This window comes from Narcine bancroftii, chromosome 4 (assembly GCF_036971445.1).
Source record: "Narcine bancroftii isolate sNarBan1 chromosome 4, sNarBan1.hap1, whole genome shotgun sequence".
Classification (NCBI taxonomy): Eukaryota; Metazoa; Chordata; class Chondrichthyes; order Torpediniformes; family Narcinidae; genus Narcine; species Narcine bancroftii.
The window spans coordinates 249,215,876-249,242,298 of record NC_091472.1 but is presented as its reverse complement, the minus strand read 5'-3'; the positions used below and the strand labels follow the sequence as shown (position 1 = coordinate 249,242,298).

The window sequence follows — 26,423 nt, the reverse complement described above, 5'->3', positions numbered from 1 at the left end:
TATGTGGGTCAGGACAAAGTAGAGGGACAAGGCTACAGCATCACGTGGAATAGTTCCATCTGTAGGCGAATTCAAATGGGTCTAATGCCTCTGGGAGGTGCGCTTTGATGTGTTCCATTACCAGACACTAGAGGCAATTCATAATGGTGGAGGCCAGAGCCACGGGACAGTAGTCATTGTGGGCCTCTTTGGATGATGGTGGCTGTCTTGAAACTCGTGAGGACAATGGACTTCTGCAATAAAGTGTTGAAACTGTCCATAACGACAACCCACAGTAGGTCTGCACAATCCTTCTGAACCTGACCAGGTATGTTGTCTAGTCCTGCTACCTTGTGTGGGTTCACCTTGGATCGGGTTCCCCTCACCTCAGCTGTGGCTCGGCAAGGGGCTCGTTCATCAGGGGAACACAGAGTTTTCTTTGGCATCAGCCTTATTTCTCGTTGAACCATGCATTGATGTTCGGTCTGTCGGGAAGGGAGGCATTGTGGTCCGTCGGGAAGGGAGGCATTGTGGTCCGTCGGGAAGGGAGGCATTGTGGTCCGTCGGGAAGGGAGGCATTGTGGTCCGTCGGGAAGGGAGGCATTGTGGTCCGTCGGGAAGGGAGGCATTGTGGTCCGTCGGGAAGGGAGGCATTGTGGTCCGTCGGGAAGGGAGGCATTGTGGTCCGTCGGGAAGGGAGGCATTGTGGTCCGTCGGGAAGGGAGGCATTGTGGTCCGTCGGGAAGGGAGGCATTGTGGTCCGTCGGGAAGGGAGGCATTGTGGTCCGTCGGGAAGGGAGGCATTGTGGTCCGTCGGGAAGGGAGGCATTGTGGTCCGTCGGGAAGGGAGGCATTGTGGTCCGTCGGGAAGGGAGGCATTGTGGTCCGTCGGGAAGGGAGGCATTGTGGTCCGTCGGGAAGGGAGGCATTGTGGTCCGTCGGGAAGGGAGGCATTGTGGTCCGTCGGGAAGGGAGGCATTGTGGTCCGTCGGGAAGGGAGGCATTGTGGTCCGTCGGGAAGGGAGGCATTGTGGTCCGTCGGGAAGGGAGGCATTGTGGTCCGTCGGGAAGGGAGGCATTGTGGTCCGTCGGGAAGGGAGGCATTGTGGTCCGTCGGGAAGGGAGGCATTGTGGTCCGTCGGGAAGGGAGGCATTGTGGTCCGTCGGGAAGGGAGGCATTGTGGTCCGTCGGGAAGGGAGGCATTGTGGTCCGTCGGGAAGGGAGGCATTGTGGTCCGTCGGGAAGGGAGGCATTGTGGTCCGTCGGGAAGGGAGGCATTGTGGTCCGTCGGGAAGGGAGGCATTGTGGTCCGTCGGGAAGGGAGGCATTGTGGTCCGTCGGGAAGGGAGGCATTGTGGTCCGTCGGGAAGGGAGGCATTGTGGTCCGTCGGGAAGGGAGGCATTGTGGTCCGTCGGGAAGGGAGGCATTGTGGTCCGTCGGGAAGGGAGGCATTGTGGTCCGTCGGGAAGGGAGGCATTGTGGTCCGTCGGGAAGGGAGGCATTGTGGTCCGTCGGGAAGGGAGGCATTGTGGTCCGTCGGGAAGGGAGGCATTGTGGTCCGTCGGGAAGGGAGGCATTGTGGTCCGTCGGGAAGGGAGGCATTGTGGTCCGTCGGGAAGGGAGGCATTGTGGTCCGTCGGGAAGGGAGGCATTGTGGTCCGTCGGGAAGGGAGGCATTGTGGTCCGTCGGGAAGGGAGGCATTGTGGTCCGTCGGGAAGGGAGGCATTGTGGTCCGTCGGGAAGGGAGGCATTGTGGTCCGTCGGGAAGGGAGGCATTGTGGTCCGTCGGGAAGGGAGGCATTGTGGTCCGTCGGGAAGGGAGGCATTGTGGTCCGTCGGGAAGGGAGGCATTGTGGTCCGTCGGGAAGGGAGGCATTGTGGTCCGTCGGGAAGGGAGGCATTGTGGTCCGTCGGGAAGGGAGGCATTGTGGTCCGTCGGGAAGGGAGGCATTGTGGTCCGTCGGGAAGGGAGGCATTGTGGTCCGTCGGGAAGGGAGGCATTGTGGTCCGTCGGGAAGGGAGGCATTGTGGTCCGTCGGGAAGGGAGGCATTGTGGTCCGTCGGGAAGGGAGGCATTGTGGTCCGTCGGGAAGGGAGGCATTGTGGTCCGTCGGGAAGGGAGGCATTGTGGTCCGTCGGGAAGGGAGGCATTGTGGTCCGTCGGGAAGGGAGGCATTGTGGTCCGTCGGGAAGGGAGGCATTGTGGTCCGTCGGGAAGGGAGGCATTGTGGTCCGTCGGGAAGGGAGGCATTGTGGTCCGTCGGGAAGGGAGGCATTGTGGTCCGTCGGGAAGGGAGGCATTGTGGTCCGTCGGGAAGGGAGGCATTGTGGTCCGTCGGGAAGGGAGGCATTGTGGTCCGTCGGGAAGGGAGGCATTGTGGTCCGTCGGGAAGGGAGGCATTGTGGTCCGTCGGGAAGGGAGGCATTGTGGTCCGTCGGGAAGGGAGGCATTGTGGTCCGTCGGGAAGGGAGGCATTGTGGTCCGTCGGGAAGGGAGGCATTGTGGTCCGTCGGGAAGGGAGGCATTGTGGTCCGTCGGGAAGGGAGGCATTGTGGTCCGTCGGGAAGGGAGGCATTGTGGTCCGTCGGGAAGGGAGGCATTGTGGTCCGTCGGGAAGGGAGGCATTGTGGTCCGTCGGGAAGGGAGGCATTGTGGTCCGTCGGGAAGGGAGGCATTGTGGTCCGTCGGGAAGGGAGGCATTGTGGTCCGTCGGGAAGGGAGGCATTGTGGTCCGTCGGGAAGGGAGGCATTGTGGTCCGTCGGGAAGGGAGGCATTGTGGTCCGTCGGGAAGGGAGGCATTGTGGTCCGTCGGGAAGGGAGGCATTGTGGTCCGTCGGGAAGGGAGGCATTGGGGTCCGTCGGGAAGGGAGGCATTGTGGTCCGTCGGGAAGGGAGGCATTGTGGTCCGTCGGGAAGGGAGGCATTGTGGTCCGTCGGGAAGGGAGGCATTGTGGTCCGTCGGGAAGGGAGGCATTGTGGTCTGTCGGGAAGGGAGGCATTGTGGTCTGTCGGGAAGGGAGGCATTGTGGTCTGTCGGGAAGGGAGGCATTGTGGTCTGTCGGGAAGGGAGGCATTGTGGTCTGTCGGGAAGGGAGGCATTGTGGTCTGTCGGGAAGGGAGGCATTGTGGTCTGTCGGGAAGGGAGGCATTGTGGTCTGTCGGGAAGGGAGGCATTGTGGTCTGTCGGGAAGGGAGGCATTGTGGTCTGTCGGGAAGGGAGGCATTGTGGTCCGTCGGGAAGGGAGGCATTGTGGTCCGTCGGGAAGGGAGGCATTGTGGTCCGTCGGGAAGGGAGGCATTGTGGTCCGTCGGGAAGGGAGGCATTGTGGTCCGTCGGGAAGGGAGGCATTGTGGTCCGTCGGGAAGGGAGGCATTGTGGTCCGTCGGGAAGGGAGGCATTGTGGTCCGTCGGGAAGGGAGGCATTGTGGTCCGTCGGGAAGGGAGGCATTGTGGTCTGTCGGGAAGGGAGGCATTGTGGTCTGTCGGGAAGGGAGGCATTGTGGTCTGTCGGGAAGGGAGGCATTGTGGTCTGTCGGGAAGGGAGGCATTGTGGTCTGTCGGGAAGGGAGGCATTGTGGTCTGTCGGGAAGGGAGGCATTGTGGTCTGTCGGGAAGGGAGGCATTGTGGTCTGTCGGGAAGGGAGGCATTGTGGTCTGTCGGGAAGGGAGGCATTGTGGTCTGTCGGGAAGGGAGGCATTGTGGTCTGTCGGGAAGGGAGGCATTGTGGTCTGTCGGGAAGGGAGGCATTGTGGTCTGTCGGGAAGGGAGGCATTGTGGTCTGTCGGGAAGGGAGGCATTGTGGTCTGTCGGGAAGGGAGGCATTGTGGTCTGTCGGGAAGGGAGGCATTGTTGTCTGACTCGCAAGGTTATCTTGTGGTCTGTTATAGTTTTAAATCCTTGCCACAAGTGTGCCTCGTGTTGCACTTGCTGTCTGTGCGTACCCATACTTTGCCTTCCTGATTACATGGGAGAGTTTGGCCCTGATTGATCTTAGTGCCATCTTGTCTCCTGTCCTGAAGGCAGCCTGGACCTCTGCATCCAACCATTGTTTCTGGTTAGACCTGCTTGTGAAGCATTTGATGTCAGTGACATCCTCAATGCACTCACTGATGTAGCCAGTCACTGAGCTCGTGTAATCCTTAATGTTTACGTGACTATTGTAGGTGGTCACCTCCCTGAAACAACTTCAGTCCGTGGTCTCAAAGCAGTCCTGTAGTGCTGCAGTAACCCCCCGCCAGCCACTTCCCGACCGCCCCCCGCCAGCCACTTCCCGACCGCCCCCCGCCAGCCACTTCCCGACCGCCCCCCGCCAGCCACTTCCCGACCGCCCCCCGCCAGCCACTTCCCGACCGCCCCCCGCCAGCCACTTCCCGACCGCCCCCCGCCAGCCACTTCCCGACCGCCCCCCGCCAGCCACTTCCCGACCGCCCCCCGCCAGCCACTTCCCGACCGCCCCCCGCCAGCCACTTCCCGACCGCCCCCCGCCAGCCACTTCCCGACCGCCCCCCGCCAGCCACTTCCCGACCGCCCCCCGCCAGCCACTTCCCGACCGCCCCCCGCCAGCCACTTCCCGACCGCCCCCCGCCAGCCACTTCCCGACCGCCCCCCGCCAGCCACTTCCCGACCGCCCCCCGCCAGCCACTTCCCGACCGCCCCCCGCCAGCCACTTCCCGACCGCCCCCCGCCAGCCACTTCCCGACCGCCCCCCGCCAGCCACTTCCCGACCGCCCCCCGCCAGCCACTTCCCGACCGCCCCCCGCCAGCCACTTCCCGACCGCCCCCCGCCAGCCACTTCCCGACCGCCCCCCGCCAGCCACTTCCCGACCGCCCCCCGCCAGCCACTTCCCGACCGCCCCCCGCCAGCCACTTCCCGACCGCCCCCCGCCAGCCACTTCCCGACCGCCCCCCGCCAGCCACTTCCCGACCGCCCCCCGCCAGCCACTTCCCGACCGCCCCCCGCCAGCCACTTCCCGACCGCCCCCCGCCAGCCACTTCCCGACCGCCCCCCGCCAGCCACTTCCCGACCGCCCCCCGCCAGCCACTTCCCGACCGCCCCCCGCCAGCCACTTCCCGACCGCCCCCCGCCAGCCACTTCCCGACCGCCCCCCGCCAGCCACTTCCCGACCGCCCCCCGCCAGCCACTTCCCGACCGCCCCCCGCCAGCCACTTCCCGACCGCCCCCCGCCAGCCACTTCCCGACCGCCCCCCGCCAGCCACTTCCCGACCGCCCCCCGCCAGCCACTTCCCGACCGCCCCCCGCCAGCCACTTCCCGACCGCCCCCCGCCAGCCACTTCCCGACCGCCCCCCGCCAGCCACTTCCCGACCGCCCCCCGCCAGCCACTTCCCGACCGCCCCCCGCCAGCCACTTCCCGACCGCCCCCCGCCAGCCACTTCCCGACCGCCCCCCGCCAGCCACTTCCCGACCGCCCCCCGCCAGCCACTTCCCGACCGCCCCCCGCCAGCCACTTCCCGACCGCCCCCCGCCAGCCACTTCCCGACCGCCCCCCGCCAGCCACTTCCCGACCGCCCCCCGCCAGCCACTTCCCGACCGCCCCCCGCCAGCCACTTCCCGACCGCCCCCCGCCAGCCACTTCCCGACCGCCCCCCGCCAGCCACTTCCCGACCGCCCCCCGCCAGCCACTTCCCGACCGCCCCCCGCCAGCCACTTCCCGACCGCCCCCCGCCAGCCACTTCCCGACCGCCCCCCGCCAGCCACTTCCCGACCGCCCCCCGCCAGCCACTTCCCGACCGCCCCCCGCCAGCCACTTCCCGACCGCCCCCCGCCAGCCACTTCCCGACCGCCCCCCGCCAGCCACTTCCCGACCGCCCCCCGCCAGCCACTTCCCGACCGCCCCCCGCCAGCCACTTCCCGACCGCCCCCCGCCAGCCACTTCCCGACCGCCCCCCGCCAGCCACTTCCCGACCGCCCCCCGCCAGCCACTTCCCGACCGCCCCCCGCCAGCCACTTCCCGACCGCCCCCCGCCAGCCACTTCCCGACCGCCCCCCGCCAGCCACTTCCCGACCGCCCCCCGCCAGCCACTTCCCGACCGCCCCCCGCCAGCCACTTCCCGACCGCCCCCCGCCAGCCACTTCCCGACCGCCCCCCGCCAGCCACTTCCCGACCGCCCCCCGCCAGCCACTTCCCGACCGCCCCCCGCCAGCCACTTCCCGACCGCCCCCCGCCAGCCACTTCCCGACCGCCCCCCGCCAGCCACTTCCCGACCGCCCCCCGCCAGCCACTTCCCGACCGCCCCCCGCCAGCCACTTCCCGACCGCCCCCCGCCAGCCACTTCCCGACCGCCCCCCGCCAGCCACTTCCCGACCGCCCCCCGCCAGCCACTTCCCGACCGCCCCCCGCCAGCCACTTCCCGACCGCCCCCCGCCAGCCACTTCCCGACCGCCCCCCGCCAGCCACTTCCCGACCGCCCCCCGCCAGCCACTTCCCGACCGCCCCCCGCCAGCCACTTCCCGACCGCCCCCCGCCAGCCACTTCCCGACCGCCCCCCGCCAGCCACTTCCCGACCGCCCCCCGCCAGCCACTTCCCGACCGCCCCCCGCCAGCCACTTCCCGACCGCCCCCCGCCAGCCACTTCCCGACCGCCCCCCGCCAGCCACTTCCCGACCGCCCCCCGCCAGCCACTTCCCGACCGCCCCCCGCCAGCCACTTCCCGACCGCCCCCCGCCAGCCACTTCCCGACCGCCCCCCGCCAGCCACTTCCCGACCGCCCCCCGCCAGCCACTTCCCGACCGCCCCCCGCCAGCCACTTCCCGACCGCCCCCCGCCAGCCACTTCCCGACCGCCCCCCGCCAGCCACTTCCCGACCGCCCCCCGCCAGCCACTTCCCGACCGCCCCCCGCCAGCCACTTCCCGACCGCCCCCCGCCAGCCACTTCCCGACCGCCCCCCGCCAGCCACTTCCCGACCGCCCCCCGCCAGCCACTTCCCGACCGCCCCCCGCCAGCCACTTCCCGACCGCCCCCCGCCAGCCACTTCCCGACCGCCCCCCGCCAGCCACTTCCCGACCGCCCCCCGCCAGCCACTTCCCGACCGCCCCCCGCCAGCCACTTCCCGACCGCCCCCCGCCAGCCACTTCCCGACCGCCCCCCGCCAGCCACTTCCCGACCGCCCCCCGCCAGCCACTTCCCGACCGCCCCCCGCCAGCCACTTCCCGACCGCCCCCCGCCAGCCACTTCCCGACCGCCCCCCGCCAGCCACTTCCCGACCGCCCCCCGCCAGCCACTTCCCGACCGCCCCCCGCCAGCCACTTCCCGACCGCCCCCCGCCAGCCACTTCCCGACCGCCCCCCGCCAGCCACTTCCCGACCGCCCCCCGCCAGCCACTTCCCGACCGCCCCCCGCCAGCCACTTCCCGACCGCCCCCCGTCAGCCACTTCCCGATCTCCCTGCAAAATTACTTTGCTCATTTTATCACCAGTCAGTATGTGGAAGTTATCAGGACTGATACAAGATCAGAGCATCCAAGCTGGGGGCTAGGAATAGCCTTGTATGTACCAGGAACTTTGGTGTACACCCGATCGAGGGTGTTCTGACAGCAAAGTTGACATGCTGTTGAAATCATGGTATAACAGTTTTCAGGTTGGTGTGGTTGAAGTTGCTAGCTATAATCATGGCACCATCAATGTGGGTTGTCAGGGCTTCAGAGATGGCACCATAAAGCTTTTTCGTTGCTTCACCTTCATTTGCCAAAGACCGAATGCAAACTGCAGTGGTCCGTGTGGCCGTAAATTCCCTGGGCAGATAGAAGGGTTTGTGTTTTACCATTACCATCAGGGACTCCATCTCTGCTGATCAGGTCTTGACAGCACCAGTTTTCATTGATGCAAATGCTCAGACCCCTCTCCTTGAGATTTTCCAGAAGCAAAAGCATCTTTGTCTGTCCTGAGAGAAATCAGGATATGAAGCTGAATCCGCAACCACATTTCTGTAATGACCAGAGCCCTGCACCCGCCCTTCCAGTGCTTTTTGGCTCATATGCAGATTCAGGAAATTGATGTTCTTCTCTACTTTTGCCAGCAAGATAGTCATGAGTTTAGATCTGAAGGGGTTAATTCTTAGTCTAAACCCGGTGCCGACCTAATTGCCATCTTCTGCCACAATGCACAGCACTTCCAATAGCACTCCTTGCATCGGCAGTGATCCACTCCGTGGTTGACTGTAGACTGGCTCTATTGTTAAAACTGCCAACTATCAGTCCAATGCTCTAGTTTGAAATTCCACGTCATGTTTCATTTCCTGGAGATTTTTGGACAATAATAAACATTACGTGTAGTGTCGGGGAATTTCACTATGCATCTACTCCAATCACAGCATCTGCTGACTTTCTTGTATCACTATATTTAACAGTAGTATTTATTTTTAAACATAATCCCTTTAGAACTGTGTGGGCACTAGCATTTGTACCCAACTTTACATTTAATAATATTAAATTGGTTTTACTGCAGTCCCGCTGAGTGTCCAACAATGTAAGAAATCCAGTCCAATTGTATAAAACACTCATATCCATACCTGAAGATTACGTTTGACCTTCCTGATGTTATGTTGAAGCAGAAAATTATTCTCCAAGGCAAATCTGCTGTACTGGTCATCCAACTGGGTCAAAAGCTCATGGAACAGCACGGTGGCCATTGAATCATTGGTGACAGCATGTTCCCTAATCACCACAAAACACAATTAAAATCAGGAAGCTCATCCTTATATGGGGAAAAATAAAAATAGTTTTTGAACAATAATGCAGAAATAAGGGTGAGTAAAACAAAAAAAAAACAGGAATTAACAAATTGACCATGATATTTAAAAATATATATATATTTTAAAAAGATGGCATATGATGGGATCTTATTTGCTCTTGCTCAATTTGTTCCATCAATAAAGACCATTTCTGACCCAACGAGAATTAAAGGAACTCTTACCAATCTTTAGCCTCCAGCCATTGTGCGAGATACTGCCGAATCTCCATAGGGAAGTTATCATCATACAGCTGGTCAACTTGCTCCAGAAATTTGGAGTCCAGCTGCTGTAGTTGGTACCACTGAGACATTCTGCACAGAAATTGCACAAAAATCTTTTCAGTAAAGAGCCACTCTCGAGCATACCTCATGGTGGAACAGTTGATACTCTTGCCTTTTATTTCCCCCCCCACCTCATTATTTTCCAAACCAGTGAGAAATGGAATAATCCTACCCATTCCAAATTAGAGAAAGCTTGCTTAACTAAAACCCATACTTTGTCGATCCAGCTTCAAAAAGTCTTACCAAATGAAGTTCATCAAGACATGCAGCTTTTTTACTGCTCAGAGGAAGATTTATTCCCAATTATATTTTTTATTCCCCCAAAATTTTTATTGAATTTAACATTTTAACTTGCATACAAAATTTTGAAAAAACACATAACCAGTCATCTAATCAAGTGTGTATATATATTAATTTTGGTTCTCTAACTATAACAAGCCATGAAAGACTTCAACAACGAAGACGCTGTTTACATCCGGTACCGCACGGATGGCAGTCTCTTCAATCTGAGGCGCCTGCAAGCTCACACCAAGAGCAACATGTCCGTGAATTACTCTTTGCAGACGATGGCGCTTTAGTTGCCCATTCAGAGCCAGCTCTTCAGCGCTTGACGTCCTGTTTTACGGAAACTGCCAAAATGTTTGGCCTGGAAGTCAGCCTGAAGAAAACTGAGGTCCTCCATCAGCCAGCTCCCCACCATGACTACCAGCCCCCCCACATCTCCATCGGCACACAAAACTCAAAACGGTCAACCAGTTTACCTATCTCGGCTGCACCATTTCATCGGAAGCAAGGATCGACAACGAGATAGACAACAGACTCGCCAAGGCAAATAGTGCCTTTGGAAGACTACACAAAAGAGACTGGAAAAACAACCAACAGAAAAACCTCACAAAGATTAGCGTATACAGTGCCGTTGTCATACCCACAATCCTGTTCGGCTCCGAATCATGGATCCTCTACCGGCATCACCTACGGCTCCTAGAACGCTTCCACCAGCGTTGTCTCCACTCCATCCTCAACATTCATTGGAGCGACTTCATCTCCAACATCAAAGTACTCGAGATGGCAGAGGTCAACAGCATCGAAACCACGCTGCTGAAGATCAAACTGCGCTGGGTAGGTCACATCTCCAGAATGGAGGACCATCGCCTTCCCAAGATCGTGTTATATGGCAAGCTCTCCACTGGCCACCGAGACAGAGGTGCACCAAAGAAGAGGTACAAGGACTGCCTAAAGAAATCTCTTGGTGCCTGCCACATTGACCTCTGCCAGTGGGCTGATATCGCCTCAAACCGTGCATCTTGGCGCCTCATAATTCGGCGGGCAGCAACCTCCTTTGAAGAAGACCACAGAGCCCACCTCACTGACAAAAGGCAAAGGAGGAAAAACCCAACACCCAACCCCAACCCACCAATTTTCCCTTGCAACTGCTGCAACCATGTCTGCCTGTCCCGCATCGGACTTGTCAGCCACAAACGAGCCTGCAGCTGACGTGGACATTACCCCTCCATAAATCTTCGTCCGCGAAGCCAAGCCAAAGAGATTGATAGAACTACATTGGTCTGTTCCTTAATCCACACAAAAACAAGTGATTAATTAATCTATAATAACCATGTTAAAGCCATATTTGCTGTTAAAATAAAAAAAATAGATAAAAAGAAAAAAAGAAAACAAACAAAAACTTTAAAAAAATCCCACAAGATCTAATTTACCCCCTCCCTGTAATCAAGGCTGCTTTGTATATAAAGAGGAACTGACAGCAACCTCCAGACACAAAATGAAGGATCTCCGGAATATTCAAAATCCTGAATTCTTCCAATCATGATAATATTCTATGACTGGTCCCCACATCTTTACAAACTTTCCATCGATAATGTTGTATCTAATTTTCTCCGACCTTAGATAAGACATTCCATCATGTAACCACTGTGTATGGGTAGGTGGAGAGTCACCTTGTGGTCAGTGTGGCTGTGCAGCAAATGAAAGAAAAACCAAGCAAGCTATGAGTGAGCTGACTTTACTGGAACTCTCCAAAAAGCTTATCAGCAACCCCCACCATTGTGATGTCTGCCCAGTGCGAGTCTACACCTCCGGGACTCAGTTCATTTGAGGATCGGTGCAGCCTGCTACTTGACCGCCCTGCCCCCCTCCCCCCAACCCCCAAGCAGCATTTGGAGGTGCCAAGTCCACAGTTCGTAAACAGTTCGTACATTTGGGAGGCCGACCTCCCCACTGCGGGGCTGGAACAGTTACTGGTTGGTCGAGGCAAGGTGCGCTGGTTTGAGGCAGTTGACCATGAATGTTTCCTGCCTACCCCCAATGTCCAAAAGGCACACAGACCCATTGTGTCGTAACACCCTGTTTAAACCCTCATACGAGCACTGAAGGGGTGTCTGGTGCACACCTCTCCTTATGAAGACATTCTCAGTCCTCGATATCCTTCGGGATGTACGATGGATCTGAACCGCGGCGTGAGGTTGGGACGGTTAACAAGTCGAGATGGGGGGGACCAGGAACTTGGCTTCTCTAAGAGTGATGGTCTAGAAGGTCCTGGATTTGGCCAGACAGTGCCCTTTCAAGTCCACCAGAAGGCATTAAACTCTAAGAAAATCTGTGCCCAGTAGGGGCTGGGGCACATCAGCCAAAGTGAAAGTCAAGGTAAGCAAACTCGAACAGGATGGTCTGCACCTCACTTGTGTGTATGCTGCTATTGTTGGTGGCGGTGAGGAATGGACCTGACTTCCTGGCGCAGGTGTCTTGGTTCAAGGGGAGCAAGACGCCACCCTGAGTGCCTGTCCTTTAGATAAAGGAGGCGGTCATGGCGGCCAATCATTGTAGCCATCAGCAACAGGTGACCCTGACATTTCCTGGATGGGAGCCAGGTAGACAGCAGCGGCAGGCCCCAGAACCCCATTTCTGATGGTAAAACACCATCGCACCAAGTTTGAGTCTCCACTTGTTGTGGCTGTCACCGATGGAGTGGGAGAGAGACGAATCACTGGGCGTGACACAGCAACCAGGTCAATGGACGCCCCTCCATATTGCTTGGCGTGAAGCAGGACATCCGCATGTGCTGCTAACGTGTGTGGGGTCCCTGAAGTCATCGTCTGCAAGGAGTAGGCAGATCTCTTCCGCCATTTGTTCAAGAACTCTCTGCTTGGAGTAAGCAGGGCCTGTGGCTGCCTATTACTGCCAGCATATCATTCATAAAGGTGGAAGGCGTGTGGACACAAGGCCGTCCATGTAGAGCAGCCATGCTGCTCTTTCACAGCATGAAAGGAGCATCTTAATTGCCTGTCGGCAGCTGGCAGCTGATGTTAGAAGTTGATGATTTGACCAGCATTCTCCTGAGCGAACTGACCACGTAACAATATCTTGTGGAGTCTGTGGTGATCTGCCTGTCCTGAAACTGGACCTTGGCCTGTTCAAACCAGATTAGTGGCTGTGAGGTCCACAAGGTGGGCAGCTTCAACAAGACTGCATTCTGTGTGCTTGCGTCATTTATCATGAGGTCCAAAATGCCGTTTTGTACCATTGAGATCACCACTGGAGTCGTTACGCTGTGCAGCGAACGAAAGAAAAAAAATGCACAGAAGCTGAGAGCAAGTTGAACCAATCAACTAACTTTACTGGAACTCTCCGAGAGCTGATCAATAGCACCCCCCTCCCCACACTGTGATGTCAGCCCAGTGCGAGCCTGCACCTCTGTGACCTGGTTTACTTGCATATCAGTGCAGCTCACTACAATCTTTCCATTTCAATAAAATTGCTCCTTTGGCTATCAGCATGGTAAAGGCCCAAACTTTCTCCTGAGATGCAGAAAGAAGTATATTTTGCTCACGTGAAAAACTAAACAAGGCAATTATAGACATGGTTTGATTTTAATCTTAAAAGTTCAGAAATTGCCTTTCCTAAATCTCTCTGAATTTGGGCACTCCCAAAACATATGAATCAGTGAAGCTTCAAAAATTTTCTTCTTCTCACATAGTGGATCAATATCTGCATCAAAATGAGATAATTTATGTTTGGTCATAAAATCCTATGTACCATCTTAAATTGCAATAAGCAGTGTCTTGCACAAATGAAGAATCATTAATCAAGTTGAGAGTAGAGACCAACCTTCGTCTGAAAATGTTATGTTCAAATCTCGTTCCCAACTGTTCTTAATCCCAGCCATGGAGGCTGATCTTAAATCCAAGAAATTTTTTATAAATATATATTAATACATCATGAAATAAAAACTGCAAATTAAAAATATATCAAGAATATTACTATTTGAGAGGAGTCACGTGATGGAGTAGTGGCCAGTTGGGAAAATCAGCTCTCTCCAGGAAAATAGAACAAAAAGTAGCAAAAAGCAAAGCATAACAGAAATAGAGTACAAGAAATAGAAGATAAAGAATCAGAGAAGAGAAAGAAGATGGCTTCCAAGAAGGAGAAAGTAAGAACAGCTGGAAAAAAAGTAAAAAGTCGCCGGAGAAGAAGGAAGAAGGCCTTACCTGCACAAAGGAACAGGACATTGTGGTGATGAGGAGCACCCGACCCAAGAGGTCAGTACCTGCCCTGCAGAGTCACGACCCACCGGCCGGTACACTACAGAAATGGCCCTTGGAGCCAAACAAAAGTGCACAACGGCGCATGCGTAAGGAGTCGCAATCAGAGGAGAAAAAGGACATCAGCGGGAGGGGGGCTCAGCAGAGGAGCGGGCTGTCACAGACCGAGCAGTTGAGAGACGCCCGACACCAGGGCTCTCAGCTGGAGGATAAGGAAGACAGCAGAAGAGGGTGCGACGAAACAGCCGTGGAAGACAGACAGAGGGAAGATTGACAAGACGACCAACGTCAAGAAACACAACAGACGAGCAGCTCAAGAGAGGAGGAACAGCAAGAAGAGGCCCAACAAAGAGATACAAGCAGCTCATCAGGAAAAACAGAAGAGACACAGACACAAAGAGAAGACACAAACACAGATACAAACACAGAAGAAGACCAAGATCTTCACAGAGAAATAGAAGGTAAAACTGATGAACAGAATATAGATAAAGTCTTTTTTGAAGAACAGATGAGATCACTAAAAGAATGGTCATCATTAGAGATTAATGCAATTAAAAGGAAAATGAAAAGAACAGAAGATAAAATGCAAAGGTTAGAACTGGTAATGACAGAAATAGGGAAAAGAGTAGAGAATCTGGAAGAACGGGAAACGGCTGTAGAAATGGAAGTGAATGACAAGAGAAAAATAGGAAGAAAGTGACAAAAAAATTAAAGAGACATGAGTTGTTATCTCAGAAAATTGATATGTAGGAAAATTAGAGTAGGTGAAACAACATAAAAATAGTGGGCCTGAAGGAGGGTGAAGAAGGCACAGACATGAAGGAATTTATAAAAGGATGGATCCCGAAGGTCCTGGGAACAACAGAAATGCAAATAGAAAGGGCTCACAGAGCATTTGGCTAAATAATTAGCCGAAACCACAGGCACATCAAAAACCAAGATCCATCTTAGTAAAATTTTTGAAATATATACTGGAATGGGCAAGGAATAAAATTAAAGAGGATAATAAACCATTGGAATACAAGGGTCAAAAAATATTTTTTTTACTCAGACACAAGTTTTAAACTCTTAAAGAGGAGGAAGGAATTTAATACAGCGAAATCAACTTTATGGAAAAAAGGTTACAAATTCATACTAAGACATCCAGCCGTGCTTAAAATATTTATACCCGGGGAGCAAAACAGACTGTTCTCGGATCCAGAGAAAGTGCAAGAATTCGCAGAATGCTTGCAGGACAGGAGAAGAGATGTAACAAGAATGAAGAACAGTGATAAAGTATACATAAAGATGTAAAAACAATGTATATGTAAAGAACTAAAGAGGGAAAAGAGAAGGGAAGGAAGGGAGTAAGGGGGAAAAAAAAGAAGAGAGACCTTTGTTATATGTGTTTAAAAAAAAAAGTGTTTTCTGGAGAGGGCTGGGTGGAGGGGGAATAACGCTGCGAACAAAATCGCAACCCAAATGAAAAGGGAAGTTGTGGTTGCCCGGCAAGGGGTATGGGGCAACTTTTGGGGTTAAGGTATTAGTGGATGTGGGAACTGCGGGGGTACTTTATGTCTTAAATGTGTTGTGGTATATTGTGTAATAAGAGAAAACTAAGAGATGAAAATCTGGAAAAGGGGGATGAAGGTGGTGAAGAGGTGGAAAAGAGGTGTTTGCAAGATATAAAATGGCCATGTTGAATTATATGACTATAAACATTAATGGAATACATAACCAAATTAAAAGGAAGAGGCTACTAAATTTATTGAAGGAAAAAATAGATATTGTACTTGTGCAAGAAATGCATCTAACTGAAGCAGAACATAACAAACTAAAGAGAGACTGGGTAGGACACGTAATGGCAGCATCCTATAATTCAAAAGCTAGAGGTGTAGCCATACTAGTTAACAAAAATGTACCAATCAAAATAGAGGAGGAAATAATAGATCCAGCAGGGAGGTATGTAATGATAAAGTGTCAGATATACTCAGAATTTTGGAATTTGCTCAATATATATGCACCTAACGAGGAGGATCAAAAGTTTATGCAGGATATTTTTTTTGAAGATTGCAGATACACAAGGAAATATATTGATAGGAGGGGACTTTAACCTTAATTTGGATCCAATGTTAGATAAAACTGGACAAAAAAACAAGTAAAAAGAATAAAGTAGTCAAATTTATGGTTAAATCAATGCAGAAAATGAAACTTATGGATATATGGAGGAGGCAACACCCAAAAGGGAAGGAATTTTCATATTACTCGAGTAAGCACAAAACTTACTCAAGGATTGATATGTTTTTGTTGTCAGCCCATATTCAAGGGAGTGTTAGGAAAACTGAGTATAAAGCTAGACTACTATCAGATCATTCACCCCTATTATTAGCAATAGAACTAGAGGACATCCCACCAAGAACATATAGATGAAGGTTAAACTCCATGCTACTTAAAAGACAAGAATTTAGGGAGTTTATTGAATGCCAAATTAAAACATATTTTGAAATAAACACAGGATCAGTGAAAGACAAATTTATATTATGGGACACAATGAAAGCCTTCATTAGAGGGCAGATAATAAGTTGTGTGACTAAGATGAAAAAGGATTACAATCGGGAAATAGAGCAGTTGGAAAGAGAGGTAGTAAGTACAGAAAAGGAATTAGTAAAAAGGGATGATATAACGAAAAGGAGAGAACTGACAGATAAAAAAAATTAAATACGAAACATTACAAACATACAAGGCGGAGAAGAACATAATGAAAACAAAGCAAAAGTATTATGAACTGGGAGAAAAAACACAAAATATTAGCTTGGCAACTTAAAACAGAACAAGCTAAAAGAACGATACTGGCATCAAGGAAAAAGGACAAACAAATTACATACAATCCAACAGAGATTAATGAAAATTTTAAGGAATTTTATGAACAATTATATCAAACTGACAACGAGGGGTAAGATGATAGAGGAATAAATAGAGGAATTTTTAGCTAAAATTGAACTGCTGAAATTGCAAGAAGAGGAACAAAACAAACTGATAAAACCATTTGAAATAGAGGAAGTACAAGATATATTAAAAAAAGCTGCCGAACAATAAAACACCAATAGAATTTTATAAAACATTTAAATAGTTACTAATTCCTCCTCTCCTGGAAGTAATGAACCAAGTAGAAGAAACACAAAACTTGCCAGATTTATACAAGAAAGCAATAATTACAGTAATACCAAAGACGGGGAAGGATCCATTAACACCAGCATCATTTAGACCAATATCTCTACTTAACTCAGACTATAAGATAATAGCGAAATTATTAGCAAACAGATTGGCCAACTGTGTACCTAAAATAATAAAATAGTCTCAACGATCATCTGTGGGTAGGACATATAGAATGCTGATGCTTACCTTGCGTACTGCTACGCAAGATGGCACTTGCGACTGAAAGCGATCCTCCCCAGAACATGAAGAGTTAACACACAACCGCACAACATTTGAACTGGCCCAAGCTGTGGGGGACCCAGCCACCACCAGCCAAGCCACTCTGGGCTGGGGGAGTTCACACCCATGCCCCAATCTCCACGGCAATGGAGGAGGAAGAAGAAATCATTGGACTACGAGAAGAGGAGGAACAACTTTTGGAGAAGGCAGAAAGTTTGGCTGAGGGTAGGCCTAAAATGAGAAAGACTTTTAAGTTTAAATCAGATCCAGCATACCCTAACCCTGCATTGTCTAATTTAGCCAAACAAATGGATAATCTGGCTGTGCAAACGAGCCAGGGATTTGCAGTGGTCAAGGAGCAATTTAATTAGATGAAGAGCGCAATGTCCGACATGAGGGGTGAAATATTCACTATTAAAATGGACATTAATAAATGCTTGAGTGTTGTGGACAAGGTCCAAGATCATTTAAAAAAGATCAAAGAGGCATTTCTTGATTGTAAAGATGATGTGGAGCAATGCAAGGAAAAAATGGATCAGATGGGAGATTCATTTATAGGTTGAAATTCAAAGGTCTGATTTGTTGAAGAAGGTTGATGTTTTGTAGAATCAGAGTCAGAGAAATAATGTTAAGATTGTGGGTCTTCCAGAAGATTTTGAAAGCTCCGATCCAGTTCAATTTTTTTTGAAAATGGATACCCAAGGTTTTGTGGGAAAGTTCCTTTTCAGATGGCTTGGAACTGGACAGGGTTCATCAGGTGATTAGAAGGAAACTGCTTCCAGGCCAAGCGCCACAATCCGTCCTGATTCGATGCCTACATTATCAGGATTGAGAGACGATTTTGAGACTTGCAGTACAGAATCCCAGACGTAATCAAAGCCCTTTGATTGCTAAGAATAATAGTTTTTTTTAATGCCGACTTAAGTCGAGCTGTTATTAAATATTGTAAAGAATTTAAATCAGCTAAAGCTGTTTTGTGGAAGAAAGGTTATAAGTTTGCTTTCCATTATTCTGCTGTGTTGAAGTTTTTTTATGGGGATTATCAGGCTCAGATTTTTGATAATGACGCTGATGACTCTTACCTTTGCTAATTCTTTACCTGTTAATAAGCAGGGTCAAGATCAGTCTTCTCAACAACCCATAGTGGTTTCAAGAGGAAAGAATGGGAAACAAGAAATGGAGACACAATAGTTGATCGACATTGATACTGATGATGATCAAGTTAATCGTGAATTAGAAGCAGTTTATCATACTTTATTTGACTGTATTACTATTTGCTGTTTGTTCTGTTCGGGGGGGGTTTTCAACTGCCGATTCTTCCGAAGTCATCGGCCATTTTGTGGCCCTGGTCACTCCCGTGTAGTCGAGGGGGGTTGGTACTACACTTATATTGTTGTAGTTTTTTTCTTTTATGGGGTAGAGGGTTTCTATTCTTTTTATGAGGAGTTTGTTTATTTGTTATGAGCCTTGGGAGGTGCTTCGCCATCGTAGGGGGAATACATAAATTGCTATGGCTAATTTAAATTTTGCTACTTTTAATGTTAACGGGTTTAATAACCCATTTAAAAGAAAAAGAGTATTAGCATATATTAGAAAACTGAAAGTTGACATTGCATTTTTGCAAGAGACTCATTTAACTGAAAAAGAACATCAAAAGTTGAAAAAGATTTGGTTGGGCATGTTATAGCATCTTCTTTTAATTCTAAAGCTAGGGGTGTTGCTATTTTCATTCATAAAAAGTTATCTTTTACATTGGATTCAGTGGTTGAAGCTGTTGGTAGGTTGGTGATAACCGTTGAATTTTTTCAGAGGCTTGGACTTTAAGGAATGTTTACGCTCCTAATATAGATGATGAATGTTTTATGGCAGATTTTTTTTTTAAATAAATCAGGCGTATGATAAAGCGTTGGTTGGTGGTGATTTTAATTGCTGTTTGGATCCTTTGTTTTGATAAATCTCAAAAATCAGTAGTTAAAACGAAGATGGCTAAGCAGTTAATGACGGTAATGAAGGATTTGAATTTGGTAGAGATTTAGAGAAAGTTGAACCCGACTGAAAAAGATTTCTCATTTTATTTAGCTACACATGATTCTTATTCTATAATAGATTTATTTTTAGTATTAGCACAATTACAAGGAAGATTTGTTCAAGTTGAATATAAAAGCAGGATTTTGTCTGATGATTCTTTATTATTAATTACTTGTTCTGGTTCTTAGAGGGTGGAGAATGTGTATCGATGGAGATTTAACACATTGTTGTTGAAAAATCCTGAGTTTATTAAGTTTTTGGGGAACATATACAGTCCTTTTTGAAAATAAATGAGGGTTCGATTAACAGTAAATTTGTTTTTTGGGATGGATTGAAATCTTACTCGAGGGGACAAATTATTAGTTATACAGCTAGAATTAAAAACCAACATTTGACTGAGGAAAATGACTTGGAGAAAGAGATAGAGAGTTTGGAGAAAGAAGTACAGCAAGATGCAACCGAAACGAAAATAGCTCATTTAACTAAGTTTAAGTTACAATATACCTTACAAGCTTATAAATTTGAAAAGTTATTACAGAGAACTAAACAATGCTACTGTGATGAATTTTGTTTATGAGAAGTTGTATACTTCTGAAGTATTGGAAGTCAGTGTTAAAATTAATACGTTTTTGTCTGATTTAGCTTTACCATCTTTAAAGGTTGCAGAGGCTAAAGATTTAGATGCATTTTTTACAATTCTGGAGGTTAAAGAGGCTTTACAGGCAATGCCTGGTGGGAAATCCCCAGGTGAGAATGGTTTTTCTTTTGAATTTTACAAAGAATTTCCTTTGTTTATGGAAGTTTTGAAACAGGCTAGAGAGTGGATCCTTTCTGGATTCTTTTTCAAGAACATTGATTACTGTTACTCCCAAGAAGGATAGAGACCCGTTAAAAGTGGGATCTTATAGACCTATTTCTTTATTGAATGTAGACTATAAGATTGTTGCAAAGGTTCTGGCTAATAGATTAGCTAAGTATTTACCAGATTGGATTCATGTAGACCAAGCTGGTTCATTAAAAACTGGTATTCTGCTGATAATATTGTAAAGCTGATTTCTTTAATTATTGTTTCTCAGGGGCAACCCAGTCAACCTTTGATAGTCACTTTAGATGCTGAGAAGGCCTTTGATAGAGTGGAATGGGTTTTTTTTTTGTTCAAAGTGAAGGAGAAATTTAAATTAGGACCATTTTTTTTATTGGCTGGGTGAAGGCTTTATATAAAAATCCTTCGGACAGTGTGGTGACAAATGGACAAGCATCTTCTTCGTTTGTGATATTTAAGACGACTAGACAGGGATGTCCTTTGTCACCAGCTCTATTTGCATTAGTTATTGAACCTTTGGCTCAGATGATTACACAAGATGGTAGTACTAAGGGTATTCAAATGAATGCAAATGAATATAAAATAAATTTATTTGCAGATGACATCTTGATATATCTAACACAGCCTATGCAATTGTTGGGGAGCCTTCATGCAAGACTGGAACAGTATGGTGCATTGTCAGGTTATAAGGTAAACAGGGATAAGAGTGAAATAATGCCTTAGCGGCTACAGATTATTCATCTTGTAAGCAGATTGCAAAATTTAGGTGGTCTGATAGAATTAAATATTTGGGAATTGTTATAAATAATTATATTCATTTATACTACTTGAATTATTTGCCAATACTGACTAAAATTAAATAAGACATGAATTGGTGGAAAGATTTGCCAACAACTTTGATAGGATGAGCAAATTGTATAAAAATGAACATTTTTCCTCGTATTCAATATTTTTTTCCAATCGATTCCTTGTAGAATTCCTCAAAATTTTTTTTAAAGGATTTGAATGCTTTAGTTAGGATTTTTTTTTATGGAAGGATAAAATGGCAAGGGTGTCGTAACAGAAATTGACTTGGAAATATGTTTTAGGAGGACTGCAACTTCCTCATTTTCAAAATTATTACAAAATGGTACAATTGAAATTAATTGATAGAATGTTTGAAGTGTATAAACTGCTGGTTTGGGCTAAGATTGAATTGTCTCAGACAGGTGAGCAAAGAATGAAGCATTTTATTTATGTGGAATTCCCAGCTTCTACAGAAATATAATTCATTAGTGTTGAAGCATTTAACGGAGTTATGGAGTAAGAAGAATAGTGATATAGATGTTGAAGGTAAAATTTCTGCTAAAACTCCTTTGTATCATAATATGCTTTTTCTATTTTCCATGAATAGTTGGTGGAGGATTGTTATGAAGCTGGGTATTTTGTTTCATTTCAAAGAACGAAGGAAAAGTATGGAATTTCTTCAAATATGTTGTTTACTTATCAGGTTTGTTATGAGATAACTTCAGATGTACTTTAAGATTTGAAAGTGAAGGAGGTAAAAAGGGATTTATATCAGAGATGTATGGCTTATTACAACACCAAATTCCCAAGCCGGATATTTATAAAGTGAGGACTAAATGGGAGAAAGATTTGTCTGTTTCGATTTCTCAGGACGATTGGATGACTATTTGTGAAAATAATATTGATTCATTATAATTTTATACATCAGCTTTATTTGACTCCTGAGAAGTTAAAGAAATATCAATTTATTTCTTCTGACCTGTTTTTGATGTCATAAACAAGTTGGGGTTTTTTTTTTTAAACATTCTGTTTGGTTGTGCAAGATAGTGAAAACTTTTTGGACTAGAATTATGGAATTTTTGGAAGGTTTATTTAAATTCAAAATTTCACTGTGGTATTTTTATTGGGTTACATTTAAAAACAGAGTTTGAAACAAAAATTAGATTAGTTTCAAACTGCATTTTTAAGATTAGTACTGGCTGTGGCGAGAAAATGTTTGGCTATTACCTGGAAAAATGAAATTGATTTAAGTATTCAACGGTGGCATGAGATCTTGTATTCTGCTGGAAAAGATGATGTATAATTTACGTAATAATTATTCCTTTTTTGTTAAGGCATGGAGCCCGCATATGAAATATATGGGTTTAAATATGTAGTAGTTTTTATTCTCTCCCTTTGTTGGGGTTGCACCAAACATTGGAATATTGGTTGATTTTTATATGAATTGATCTCCTCTTTCTTCCATTTTCTTTGGGGTAGTTAGTGGGGGTTGGGGAGGGAGGGGAATATAGGGGAGAAAACATTACAAATGAAAAACTAAATACAAATGTACATACATTTTATTATTCAAAATAAAGCATACAAAAAAGATTAAATTTGGCTGATAATTGTTAAAAAGAGGCAAAATTAACTCAAATAAAAAGATAGTTATAACTTTCAATACATAATCTATACCATTCCTTCAAACCCATGTCCAGCAGAGACAGCTGAAAAAGTGGGTTATAAATTTAAGTAAATTTAGCTATTCTAATTTTCCATTTAAAATAGTGAAAGATCAATTCCAATATTTAGGAATTAGAATTACAAAAAAAGTTATAAAAATTTAGCTTTGATTCCTGGTTCCCACAAGCTAATCTCCAGCAGCCCACGTGGGACCCCCCCAGTTCCAAGTTGCTGGCAGCCTGTGTGGGTCCCTCAACTGCTGAGCCCCTTGCTAGTCTGCTGCCGTGGTCACCGTCCCATAGTCTCCTCTGCTTCTCCTTCTCAACGGGAGAGGTTCTCCCAGTTTTGGGTGCCCTGCTCTAGTCCACTGCTCCCTGGAATCTGCAACCACTTATGTCCACTGCCGAGCATTGGCGCCGCCACTTTTTGCACAGACCCATAGTTGCAAGATTTAAAAATTTAAACCACTGTCGGCTGTTGAAAGGTACGGGCCAAACACAAACAAATGATCTTGTTCAGATGGGCAACTTGGCGGTCATGGATAAACTTCACTGAAGGGCACATTTCTGTGCTGTGTAATTGCAATTACAGTAGTTTTTTTTTATTGTTCAAGGTTTCAGCCTATGCAATCTCATGACACCTGCATTGTTAGAAGTAATTCCTTTTTTTCCTCCTTTTAAAAAAGCCAAAACCTCAACATTGCAACAATATTAAAGTTGTCATTAATTACACCTATATAAAAACTGGCCTTGATTTTTTTTTAAATATAAAGTTAATACAGCTTGTATACACATACACATTGTAGCTCACACAAGAGACTTAGACACATGGATGAAAGAAAAATAGAAGGTTGAGTACTTTTTTAAGGAAGGGATATATGGGTACTCTATCTCATCTTGATCCCGACTCAAAACATTATCACTTGTTCTTGCAATATTTAACTTTCACAATAGTTTCTGCGCTTACTTCTGTGTTCAATGCTAAAGTTTTGAAGCCCAAGCTGTGCCAAATTAATTTAACCCTCCATTCATTGTGGATCGACACTGTCACTAACATAAGTGCTAGACAGCGAGATCTTATTTAGAAGCCAATTGTAGCCTTAACCGTAGTCAAGGTCATCCATAATGGTTGTTGACACACTGGACAAAACCTTTTAAAAGGCAAAAGTTGTAAAAAAAAAATTCATAGCTTTCACAGATTTATTCCATGATGTAATTTTCTGTAACAGTTTGTCTCTGTATAAATTTACGTGAAGAATATTTTAGTCAGATAGCCGTGCAGACTTCTGTCTACTCTGCATGATACATCGTGAAATAAAGTCTATGAAACTATACTCAAGGACTCGGATCAGTTCATTTTATTTACAGAATTTGCAAAGCCAGCAGAAGCCCTACGAAAACAGAATCTGGAGAGAAAATAAACAAGGGATCCGTGGAAGAAAATTTAAGGAAAAAAAATGACACTGTCGCTAACATAATTGGCAGTCAGCTAATTTTAATACAGCACCTGCTTAACAAGATTATTTAGAAGCTAAGTTGCAGCCTCAACCATAGTCAAGGTAGTTAATGATGCCCATTTAAGATTTTAGGAGACAAAAAGTGTAATAAAGATTATTTAGAAGCTAAGTTGCAGCCTCAACCATAGTCAAGGTAGTTAATGATGCCCATTTAAGATTTTAGGAGACAAAAAGTGTAATAAAGATTATTTAGAAGCTAAGTTGCAGCCTCAACCATAGTCAAGGTAGTTAATGATGCCCATTTAAGATTTTAGGAGACAAAAAGTGTAATAAAGGCCTTAATATTGCTTTCAGTGAGTTTAATCCCATGATACAGCTCATTTGCCTGTATAAATTAATATACATTCACTCAAAGTGGTGGAAACTCAGGTCAGGCAGCATCCGTGCAAGCCAATAAACTATCAAAATTTGGGCTGTCACCCTCCAACGTTTTGTAGGTTTTTCTTGTTTTCCTCCATATTCCCAGCATTGTGTTTTTATTTCAGATTTTTTTGTGGTTTTTTTTTGTATATACATTATTACCATGTATTACTTTGGTTTGCTGTCATCCACCAGTGAAAGACAATGATCTTAAATGTATACTTCTGACTGGCTCGTGTAAAATCTGCAACTAATTGTCTATTTAAGACACTTTTTCCAGGATGTTTTGCTTGTGTGTTACTTTTCTTCCCAATGCATTTTTAAAAAATATACAAAACCATCTGACTTTACAACTACTTTAAAGGTTAAAAGACAAGATGAAGCGATGAATGTTGTTCCTACTTACCCATACCAGGATTCTAACGCAACCAAGATTTGACAGACACATTCACAATTTCTCACGATTGCATCTTTGACAAATACAAACATGATAACTTTTTTTGTTTTCTAAAAAACTAGAGTGTGTGTGTGTGTGGGGGCCCCCGTGTGTGTGTGTGTGTGTGTGTGTGGGGGTGGGGGTGTGTGGGGGTGGGGGTGTGTGGGGGTGGGGGTGTGTGGGGGTGGGGGTGTGTGGGGGTGGGGGTGTGTGGGGGTGGGGGTGTGTGGGGGTGGGGGTGTGTGGGGGTGGGGGTGTGTGGGGGTGGGGGTGGGGGTGTGTGGGGGGGTGTGTGGGGGGGTGTGTGGGGGGGTGTGTGGGGGGGTGTGTGGGGGGTGTGTGGGGGGGTGTGTGGGGGGGTGTGTGGGGGGGTGTGTGTGGGGGTGTGTGTGGGGGTGTGTGTGGGGGTGTGTGTGGGGGTGTGTGTGTGTGGGTCCCCGTGTGTGTGTGGGTCCCCGTGTGTGTGTGGGTGTGTGTGTGTGTGGGGGTGTGTGTGTGTGTGGGGGTGTGTGTGTGTGTGGGGGTCCCCGTGTGTGTGTGTGTGGGGGTCCCCGTGTGTGTGTGTCCCCGTGTGTGTGTGTGTCCCCGTGTGTGTGTGTGTCCCCGTGTGTGTGTGTGTCCCCGTGTGTGTGTGTGTCCCCGTGTGTGTGTGTGTCCCCGTGTGTGTGTGTGTCCCCGTGTGTGTGTGTGTCCCCGTGTGTGTGTGTGTCCCCGTGTGTGTGTGTGTCCCCGTGTGTGTGTGTGTCCCCGTGTGTGTGTGTGTGTGTGTGTGTGTGTGTGTGTGTGTGTGTGTGTGTGTGTGTGTGTGTGTGTGTGTGTGTGTGTGTGTGTGTGTGTGTGTGTGGGTCCCTGTGCGTGTGTGTGTACGCGCGTGTGTGCCTGTGTGTTCACACTGCGCCCACCTTGACCTGTTCAGCCGTTGTCGCGGCCCCATGGGGGCCGCCACACTTTAAGACAAAGCCCACAACGTTGCCACGCACCAAACCCAAACCCCATTCCCTCGCGATTACACGTCATCTCAGGAGCAAAATACAGCTGAAGCACCTCCCCTCCCTTGGCCACGCCGCTGCTTGAAGAAACGCACTCACCCGAACAGGAGCAGGGAAACACGGGTGGACTCGAGTCACCGGCCGCCTCGCTCCAGCGTCGAAATCCAAGCAGCGAAATGCCCGCTTCGTCAAGTCTCGACAATAAATACGGAAGCACGTGGGGGGGGGGGGCCTCAGAGCAGCTCCCGTCCGCAATTCGTGCGAAGGATTCCTCAGTCAGCCAACCGCTGGCCGCCAGGAGCAGAGGAGCCAATAGGCGCGCGGCGGAGGCGGGGCTGCGATGACCCCCCCCCCCCACCCCCGGAGCTTCACGCCTGGCGGCGAGCAGCTGGGTAACAGGGGGGGGGGGGGAGAGAGAGCGAGGAGGAGACACGTGGTTTCCAAGAAGTTACAAAGCGAGAACCTGAGTGGAAATTGCAGGAAAGCGAGAATCGAAAGTAAGCGCTTGTTGCTGTTGGGGGTGGCGGAGCTGGTGCCGAATTATAAATGGCTGAGGAGAAAAAAATCCTTTTTAGCAATGCCATGGATTTCTGTGAAACGTCAGATGAGGTTCCCCACTCATTGGCGTTTAATGCCTTTGTGAAGGTCACCGAGGACCAGTGAGAAATACGACAGGCTGCAGATGCTGGGATTGTGGTTAAAAAAAACACACACCAAAATGCTGGTTTTCAAGGGAAAAGAATCAGAAAAGGCGGAACCAGTGAGTCTCAGAATTCAAATAGGGGAGGACTGCAAAGCAACAGAAGGTGTTCACTGGATGTGCTAAATGTCAGAAAT

At 48.5% G+C, this 26,423-nt stretch overlaps 1 protein-coding gene across 6 annotated transcripts in view; it reads right to left on the bottom strand.

The window, feature by feature from the left end:
- The window catches only part of LOC138761832 (signal transducer and activator of transcription 1-alpha/beta-like), a 66,760-nt gene extending 40,968 nt beyond the window's left edge, over positions 1–25,792 (bottom strand). For 2 of the 6 annotated variants that reach the window (XM_069934640.1, XM_069934641.1), the window contains exons 1-3: positions 25,686–25,792; positions 8,918–9,046; positions 8,514–8,658 (exon numbers count right to left, since the gene is read on the bottom strand). In XM_069934640.1, the coding sequence (XP_069790741.1) occupies positions 8,514–8,658; positions 8,918–9,045 (273 nt within the window). In that variant the 5' untranslated portion in view covers position 9,046; positions 25,686–25,792. Of the gene's footprint in view, positions 1–8,513; positions 8,659–8,917; positions 9,047–13,138; positions 13,207–24,567; positions 24,632–25,685 lie in introns of all 6 variants that reach the window. The other 4 variants (XM_069934636.1, XM_069934637.1, XM_069934638.1 and 1 more) reach the window with 4 other exon arrangements.
- Between the last annotated feature and the right edge of the window lie 631 nt (positions 25,793–26,423).